General features: G+C 34.8%; 1 protein-coding gene across 1 annotated transcript; it reads right to left on the minus strand.

The window, feature by feature from the left end:
• Positions 1-801: 801 nt before the first annotated feature.
• Positions 802-2,712, minus strand: LOC122032124 (alcohol dehydrogenase 1-like). Its single transcript, XM_042591380.1, has 9 exons — positions 2,591-2,712; positions 2,439-2,485; positions 2,023-2,348; positions 1,857-1,939; positions 1,680-1,755; positions 1,519-1,580; positions 1,356-1,451; positions 1,108-1,269; positions 802-1,010 (listed from the first exon to the last, which is right to left on the minus strand). The coding sequence occupies exons 1-9, from the start codon at positions 2,657-2,659 to the stop codon at positions 894-896; spliced, it is 1,038 nt and encodes a 345-aa protein (XP_042447314.1). The 5' UTR covers positions 2,660-2,712; the 3' UTR covers positions 802-893.
• Between the last annotated feature and the right edge of the window lie 7,206 nt (positions 2,713-9,918).

Here is a 9,918-nt window from a genome sequence, read left to right on the forward strand (position 1 = left end):
CTTTTTTTTTTCCTCAACAAATTTTCTCTCTCGTCATACTTTCTCTCTCCTCAATTTCTCCGATCACACTCACTGCTCTCTTTTTTCCTCATCAGACTTTCTCTCTCATCATACTTTCTCTCTCCTCAATCTCTCTCATCACACTCTCTCCCCTCATTTTTCTCATTACATTTTCTCTCTCTTCATCCTCTCCCATCATACTTTCTCTCACATCATATTTTCTCTCTCATCTTCTCTCATCATGATCTCTCCTATCACACTCTCTTTTCTCATTTTCTCTCATCACACTTTCTCTCTCTTCATTCTTTCTCATCACACTTTCTCTCTCATCAGCCTTTCTCCCTCATCATTCTCTTTATCATATTTTTCTCTTACATTCATCTTTCTCTCACATCTAATTTTTTCTCTTATTTTCCTTTAAGGATAAAAAGAAAAATTTTGATTTATTCCGATAGAAAATATGTAACTAACCAAACATTGCTTTTAAGAGTGATATTTATGCTCATACTCATTCTTATTCTACAATACAATGATTTCCATTCCGATTCCTATTCCTAGGAAAGAACCAAACGCCCCCTGAGATAGTTTCATCACTCAGCGTACTTGACAAAATTTAGAGAGACAAACTCGCCTGTTGTTATGTGCACTATCTAAATAATGCACATATCAAAACCACAGCACACCCAACTTAAACCACATTGTCAATACTTAAATCTTTAAAATTTAATACCCTAAAATACTGATAAATTTTTATGTCAAAGAAACACTGTTTCATAAAGTCTTACAGAACTCAGTTGGCATTCCAAATCCACTGATAGTTATTCAAAAAACTTTTAAGATCATTCAACTGATCTAGACACAGTGTTGTTTATTGATAAAAGAAAAGGCATCTCTTAATCATCCATGCGGATGATGCACCTCAGGCTGTCCCCTTGCAGCATGTAGTCAAATGCCTTGTTGATGTCGGAGAAGCTAACTTCATGAGTGATGAATTTCTCCAACTCAATCTCCTGAAGGATTGAAAATTATGTTCGCTAGCTAGCTAATCGTTCATATTAGAAGTAGACTATTACGATCAAAACATGAGCTGAAATTAAATATGCATACCTTGTTCAAGTATTTCTCCACTACGCCAGGGAGATCAGTTCTTGGTTTAAAGTTGCCGTAGAAAGTTCCCTTCAGGGTTCTTTCACTCAAGAAATTAACAGGGTGAGTCTTGAAGACAGCATCCTTGTGAGGGACGCCAACCAGCACAGCAACACCCCATCCCTGAAACATTAACACCAACATTGTCGAGATACTTTCATCTATCTATCAATTTGAGGGAACAATGGCTCGAAGAAAAGGATCCTTACATCGTGAACGCTTTCGAATGCAGATATCATCGCATTTACGTTTCCGGTGCATTCGATGCTCCGGTCCACTCCACCATTTGTTATTTCAGCAATTACCTAGAGGAGTGGAAGCCTAGATGAGTTATTGAGGTTCTCATGCATCAATTCTATTTATTTTACTAACCTCTTGAACAGGCTTGTCATAATCTTTGGGGTTCACAAACTCAGTGACTCCAAACTTCTTGGCTGATGTAAGAAAAAAGTTTCAATCAAATTCCATATATGATGTCCCTGGATGATCGAACAAGTTCAATAATCTAAACTTTATTTTTATTTTTTAATTACCTTCTTCAAATCTGTTAGGGTTGATATCGACACCAATGATCCTCGAAGCCCCTGAATATCTAGCACCTTCAGCAGCCTAAAATCAGTAAGATACAGAGACATGTATCGACTTAATTTTAGCAGAAGCAATTTAAGCAACCTCATCGATATCGAGTCGAATAGATAGAAGAAACTCACTGAGAGGCCAACAGCACCCAGCCCGAAAACAGCCACAGTCGATCCCTTGGGTGGTTTAGCGACATTAACAGTCGCGCCAAACCCTGTAAAAATAGATGAAAATTCATTCCAAGCAGTCGCAGTGCTGTGGTTTGGGGATTTAGGGTCGATATGGAATTGGCCTCACCTGTGCAAAACCCACAGCTAAGAATGCAGACTTTGTCCAGAGGTGCCAGAGGATTGATCTTGGCAACACATCCCGAATGAACGACGGTGTACTCGCTGAACGTCGATGTTCCGAGGAAATGGTAAATGGGCTGGCCATTGATCGAGAACCGTGACTGACCATCGGCGAGCATCACTCCCCTGTCGGTGTCTATCCTCAGGAGACTGCACATGTTGCTTTCTGCAGACAAGCAGTGGATACACTCCTTGCATTCTCCTGTGAAAACGGGGAGGACATGGTCTCCGGGTGCCAGATCAGTGACGCCTTCTCCAACACTCTCCACGATCCTGATAATAATAATTGTTCTTGACTGTGAAAAGGCATTTCTGAAATCTAAAGAGCAGAGTAGATAAAGAGGATGGGAGGAAATTTAGTACCCTGCGGCTTCATGGCCGAAGATCCGAGGAAACACAGGTTCTTGTCCCTAATTAAAGAAGTTAAATCAAAGCCAAAAGTATTCGATCAACAACACAACAATCTCCAAGAACATGAAAAATACAAATATATATAAAATGAAAGAACTAATTACTTTAGCTTCCCAGAAGTAAACATCAGTGTGGCAGAGTGAAGTGAAGAGGATCTTCATTCTGACTTCCATTGCCTGAGGAGGTGCCACCTCCACCTCTTGGATCACCAGTGGCTTCCCCGCCTCCCATGACACAGCAGCTATATATCCAAGAAATAAAGAAAAGCCAAGAACTCATCTATCAAGTATAAATCGTCGTGTTTGCAGAAGAGAAGAGAGGAGTGGGAAACAAACCTCTGCATTTGATGACTTGACCAGCCGTGCTCGACATATTTCTAAACACTTGGAAAAATTTTCGCCGTTTCTTCTCTAAATCTCCTGAGATTGAGATGATGAAGGCGGAGATGCTCGCGAGTATTTATAGAGAAAATGTACGAGCACGTTGGGCGGCCCCAAAACAACGGCTGGCGTATGAAACCGGACGCGGGGTCGACTGCTCCCTCGCCAACCTTTTGCAGCGCTGATGCATGAAGCGGCCCCGGGAAACCGGAAACCGGAAACTGGAAACCAGCGTCGCTGGATTGGGTTTCCCATGAATTAGGAAATATGAATAAAAAATATTATTTCTCTTTGGAACTTAATTAAGTTCTTAAAAAAAAATAAACGTCTCTTATATTCTTTTCATAAAAAGATATTTTTTAAAGGACAAAAAAAAGACCCAAATTAAGAGATATATGAGTATTTTTTTTTTAAAAAAAAATCAAATATATCCCACCTTGACCTTTTATTCAGAGTGAGTTTTAGATTTAAGCGTGTAGGGATTACCTATAATATGTTTACTGTTTAGAATGAATTTAAAATTTAAAGTCTAGCATCTATCTAATAATAATCTGTAATTATTTTAAAATAATATTGATCAAATATAAATAATTTAATTAAATTGATAAATATTTTTTTATATAATAATATTCAATCTAAATTTAAAATTTTAAATCCATTTTAAATACGATAGCAACTAATCGATAATTTTTACATGATATAAACCCTAAATATTAAAACTATCTTAAATATATTGTAACAATTATCTTGAATACTTCCGCCGCATATCCCATGTGCATCTCAAAAAAAAAAAAACTTTTGGTTTAATTTTTTTTAAGTTTAATATGGATTTTTTTTAAAAAAAATTCTACAAATTTTCTTAAGGCTTAATTAGTAATTAATTTAAAAATATTGGGTTCATGATGGCAAAAGGTTGTCCCTAGCGCCTCCGTCAACTCGTCCCAGAATCAATACGGAGGAGATAAATCACGAGCGGCTACTAGTTTTTGGAATAGTGACTAGTACATAAGGGAGGTATTTACCTCGGCTCTATTGAGATTCAAATCCCAAATTTCATGATGATAACACCTCATGTACTCATCACTAGACCCATCCGATGAGAAAAAAATATTAGATTCATGAATCACATAATAAGTGCTTTTTAATTTATTTTAGTGATCGATATAAAATTTTTATTGGATTCAGGATCAACATAAGTTGGATACATAATGGAAATAAAAAAAAATATTTTATAAAAATAATAATAAAGGTTTCTCTTAAAAACCTCTTTAATATTATATTACGCTAAGCACGGATGATAAAATGAAAAAAAATTACAGCTGGTACAATTACGATAATGGATAATTACTATTAGTCATCAAGCATATATTGTTACATGTATAATATAATGCATGAATACATATAAATTATATAAAATGAATATTTACTGTCAAGTAATTAAATAATATTATTCAATACTAATATTATTTATTCTATAAAAATCTTAATTTGAAAATAAAATAAAAATTAAGTTATTAATCATATTACGAAAATGTCTTATCATCCGAAAAATCGATGAGATAACTGATTACATATAGAGACGGATAGATGTGACTGTAATTTTTTTAAAAAAAAAAATTGATGAAATATAGATGGATTGATTTGATTATATTGATACATAGAAGAGTCGATATAGATAAATTGATGTGTTGTGATATAAAAAAGATAAAAATAAGAAAAATGTAATAAAAATTTGAAAAGAAAAGGAGAGAAGAGAATGATAAAGAACCAATGAGAATTGAGAAAGTGATAAAATTGAGAAAGTGAGAAAAAAGTGATGCAGATGGTTAAGATTACTAATAAGATTTTAAATTATTTTTGTTATGAAAAAACCATTATCTTAAATTAATTTTGAGATTCACCAGATGAGAGTTTATTAAAAAAAATCTAGATTTGTAATTAAATTGTAAGATTATCTTTTTGTTTTCTATTTCTCACGTATTTCTACCAAACAAATATAATTTTTGATAAAAATATAAAATTCCTAATGCAAATATTTATTATTTAATTTAATTATCATCCATGTTTCCTATTTAGTTTAATCATTATCTATTAACTTAATCTTATCGATCAAATAAAATATTTTCTATTTAATTTAATCATCAATAATATATTTCCAATTTAATTTAATTATCATACATCAAATAAAATATTTACTATTTAATTTAGTCATATCCATCCATTAAAACATTTCTTATTTAGTTTAATCATTATCCATGAAAAAAATAATATCATCATTAATTTAATAATCATACTTTCATAATAATCATATATTAAATTTTTCTAGTCCCGCATGGTTAATACTTGAATATTTACTTCAATAAATTTAATTTCTCTATCTATATTTTATCGTGTTAATGATACTTGATTATTTATGGTAAACACTTTTTGCTCCAAGATATTAAATTTTTCTACATCTCATTTAATCTGTTCTATTATATTATTTTAGAATCATTATTAGATATATGCCAGAATTAGATTTTAACAATAAACTTAAGGACTGTAATAATGATTATTTTTCATACACGGCGCTGAACTTAGGAAAAATAATCATAATCACATTTTCTCATATGATTTTTTAAAATTAATTTTATGAATCACATGCCAAATAGATGTCTTTACATTTAAACTGCTTTTGGTGAGGTAAAAGCTTATAATGTAATGAGGATTATGTTACAAAATTAATTATTTTGTTTAGTAATCTAGATTATAAAAGACAATAAATTTTTATAATCTAGATTATAAAGTTAATAGTATGTAATTTGGATTACATTCCAATCTAAAATTTAATATGCTAAATATATATTTAGTCTATTTCTTGTACCAATTGGTAGTTATCGTCCTAGGTTGCTGTCGTCGGTCATTGCAACCGGTCGGTCATCGTTGTCGTTAGCATCGGTCGTCTGCCGCCCACCGTCGCTGACCGCCGGTCGCCCCCCCCCCCCCCCTCGGCCCGCTCGGTCGCCCGCTGCTGTCGGCATTGGCGACTGCCACCGACCTTTGCCGGCTGTTGCAACTACCGTCGACTGTTGTTGTGTCGCCGCCGCCACCCGTCGTCACCCGTTGTCATAGGTCGTCGACCGTTGCCGATAAAGATCGTAATTTTTTTTATCATTTTATAATAATATATTATAAAAAATAATAGGCAACCAATAAAAGAATTTAATTACTTTATAATAAAAAAATTCTAGGTATATATAGTATACCATTCTTTCATCAAACATAATATTAATTACATTATATATCAATTTAATTATGTTATAAGCTTGATTACTTATCAATCAAACAGCCTTAATGGAATTATAGAGCCAAATATATTTCCTAGCTAATTGGTTATGCAATATTGAAAATTATTTTGGATTTTAGGAACGGTAAAAATATATAAAAATCAATTAGACTTATATGAAAGTTAGATGCACTGTATATTTACAAAACGATAAAGATAAGTATGAGACTCTCAATAAATTTATATGAAAGTTAGATACACTGTCTTTTTACAAAAAAAAAAATAATAAAGATAAGTACGAACTTTTATAAACACCCTCTCAATATAAGACACCTTATTCAAAATGAAATTAATTCTCAACTTATTATATAAGAAAAATTACACAAGTTGCCATTAAATAATGAGCCTTTGTTAGTCAGCCTTCGCCTTAGTATTGCTGTCAAAAAACTCTAAACAAATTTCTCGTCGTGTAGATGGCCCGTCAGATGCCCAATCATTCTCGAATCTGGTCCTAAAGTTGTCTCGTGATAGGGCAATGAAAAAAAATATTATCATTTGAATCCACAGCTTATTGGCATAGGAAGCATTACTTATGAAGTTCAAGCATTAATCTATCCGTTGTCTGCAATCATTGGTGACCAAGCATCCAACAACAAAATTGATGCTTGGACAGCAGACCGACTTTCATAGAATTGACGCCTAAGAGACAACCATTGCCCGTGGTTGAAAAAATTGATAGGCATTAGCTGTGTCATTCTTCTTTGCTCCAAGCCATTCTAAAAGCTTCATGTTGACCTCCTCATAGCCTCCTCATTCCTGCACAATTTGATCACGAATGTAGACCAACTTCTTGATCAAAGGGGAGGTCAACGCTTTGCATTGCCACGGCCAAAAATTTGAATCCCTAAGGTAATTGTGATGCACCAGCGAACTCATAGTGAATACTTCTTAATTTGGATATTACATATGTTGGGGAGCCTGATGTGGTGTAGGAAATGGGGAAAGTGAGAACGTGGGAACATGCCCACGTTCCCCACTACTCTTAATAGAAAAGTCCATTATGTCTCTGGGCTATTTCCCTTTATAAGGGGTGTGTCCAAGGATCATTCGGCAAGCTTGAGGAGAGATAAGAAAGAGAGAATGAGAACATCTGAGGCGGTGGAATTTGGTTCGTGGAATTGTGGAGAGCTTTCCGATCTTATAATTGTTTTTCCGACAGCGAGTCTTGTTGTCGTCGATTGCAGATCTGCGGGAGATTGCTGTAAGTCTTTACCGTATTAATCCGTTTTAATTCATGCATTTAGAATTATCAACATGTGGTGCATACTAAAACATGTTTCAAAAACATGCAATACGAAAAATAAAAATATAATAATTCCTAATTATTACATCACATACACCACACACGTAATGATACAACACGATAAGACATGATAAGAAAATAAAATGTTCTAAAATAACTTTTACTCTATGTATACCTAACAGATGATGTGAAGTAGAAAGAGCATTAACTAGCAAACCTAACAGAATTTGCCTCACTTGTATCCACGCCGAGTTATCATTGAGACAGTTTCATGAAGCCATGAGTCGTTCATCTCTGATCGGTACTAGCAAAGCGTAAAGATGAAGTAATCCAAGAGAACTCCCACAACATGATTTAGTGGGTGGTGCAACACCAAAATCGTTGACACTGAATTCTTCGGCACCAAAATCGTTGACATTGAATTCATTGGCACCAAATTCCTTAACACCAAATTTGTTGGAACCAAATTTGTCGGCACAAAATTTGTTGACACCGAATTCGATGGCTAGAGATGGCCGGTGGTAACTCTTGGGCAGTAGCTAGAGAGAGGGAGAGGGAGAAGAGGATGAGAAGAAGCCTTAATCAAATTAAAATTTTCTCTCAAAAAATAAAATCACTTATCTCTTATCCTTATAGAGGAGTATTTACATACCTCTATATAACTTGGTAGCAAGTCATCTCCCAAACCAAATAAGTAAAGCAAATCTGATTCATTACCATTAAAATTTAAGTTTAGTTGAAAACCAAATTATCTTGGTTCATAATTAAACCAAACTCTTTTGGTTTATTATTAAATCAAGTTATTTCATAACTAAAGCAAACCCTTTTTGGTTTATTATCAAATCATAATAAATACATATCTCCTATAATAGTCATGGTCCATCTGCACTTCCATTCTAACAAATATATTTCTATATTTGTCTTTTTCGTTTGGTCTAACTAAACTCTATCTCTCTTTCGATTTGAGAATCCAATTCTCAAACTCATTTTAAGTCTCTAAAATAAATTCGTAGTGCGTGTAACCTTATAGGTTCCTGATTATGTCGATCATTCATAATTAACCATTAATTATGAAACGATCATGAGTGATATATGTAAGTACCTCAGATGAGTTTTGATGTGATCAATTGGGTTAAGTTAGGTTCTATGTTTTTGATGTCTTGTGTCTAAGTGTGCAGGGATTCAGGAACACAAGAAGTCAAGCAGAAGACGCAGCTAGCGAGAAGTGTGACACGGATGCATTTGAGGGATGAGGTGCCAGGAAAGAGTACACCTATAGATGAGAAGGATGCACGTGGTGCTTCCGAGCGACGAGAAGTTAGAGCGGAAGACTACTCGAAGAGAAGGCCGGAGTTGGGTTCTGATGAGCTCAACTCTAGATGGCTGAAAATTGCCCAAGTGACCAGAGCAGAAGCTGGACAAGTCAACATGAAGTTGACTTGTCCATACACCTGTACTTGGTCCAAGCTCCCAGACTTCGGGCGCCCGGACTAGCTTGGTACATAATAGGCGCCTCGTCAAGACATTATTGCGGATGACGTTCGGAGTCCACGTCAGTAACACTCCAGGCGTCCAGACTGGTCCAAGCATCCAAGTGAGGATAAAATTTTATCCTAAATCCATTGAAGAGTCATTGCAAAGCAGATAGAGTGCACCATTGGGGGTGCTCAGACCTACTCTAGGCGCTCGGAGCTACCACATGAGCCAACAGATAAATTCGACTAGTAGGCTATAAATTAAGCCTGGGTCCTAGGAGCTTTAAACAACACTTTTTGTACTTTATTTTTCACTTTGTTTTTCATATTTACAATTCATGTTTTCAAATGTTGTACGAGGCTTCTCTGCTTCTTACTTTGCTCAAAGAAGGAGATTTTGCTAGTACTTACATTGCATTGGATTAGCAACTTTTCCAGTTGCAAACTAAGTAAATCTCGGTAGCCTTGTATTTATTTATACACATTTTCTTTTTATTTATTAAGTGTTTTTCTAACTCAAGTTGAAAGAATGAGAAGGGTATAATAATAATTTCAGGATAATTCACCTTCCTTTTGCCGGCTACACGAGAAACAATAATTGGTATCATAGCTCAACCGCCTTATTAGGACTAACTACTAACTAAAGCAATAAAATGATGGTCAATTCAAGCATTCATCCACCAAAATTCGAGGGAGATTTCACACAATAGAAGCGTTGAATGGAAGTATTTTTTAAAATAGATTTTGAAATTATATTAATAATTAAATATAGTTTTGTAGTACCTAAAGCTAAACACGGAGTGGAGAAGGAAGATTATCTTTGAAACAAAAAGGAGTAGGTCGACTTCGTAACTAATGGCAAAGTAGAATTTCATCTGCTTACCGTACTACCACCCCAAGAAGTTAATCAGATCGAAACCTATGACTCAACAAAAGAACTTTGGGAGAAGTCCCTGGAGCTGCACAAAGGTACCTCGGAAGCCAAGATAGCGAGACGGGGCATCCTCTG

This window comes from Zingiber officinale, chromosome 11A (assembly GCF_018446385.1).
Source record: "Zingiber officinale cultivar Zhangliang chromosome 11A, Zo_v1.1, whole genome shotgun sequence".
Classification (NCBI taxonomy): domain Eukaryota; kingdom Viridiplantae; phylum Streptophyta; class Magnoliopsida; order Zingiberales; family Zingiberaceae; genus Zingiber; species Zingiber officinale.

What these genes read in the sequence shown, in the direction of transcription:
- LOC122032124 (XM_042591380.1), bottom strand. Translation starts at nt 2,659, where the DNA reads ATGGAAGTCAGAATGAAGATCCTCTTCACTTCACTCTGCCACACTGAT. An exon ending in TGGGTGCTGTTGGCCTCTCA is followed by an intron (nt 1,756 to 1,856) that starts GTGAGTTTCTTC and finishes TACTGATTTTAG; the next exon opens with GCTGCTGAAGGTGCTAGATA. An exon ending in CATTCGAAAGCGTTCACGAT is followed by an intron (nt 1,270 to 1,355) that starts GTAAGGATCCTT and finishes TTAATGTTTCAG; the next exon opens with GGATGGGGTGTTGCTGTGCT.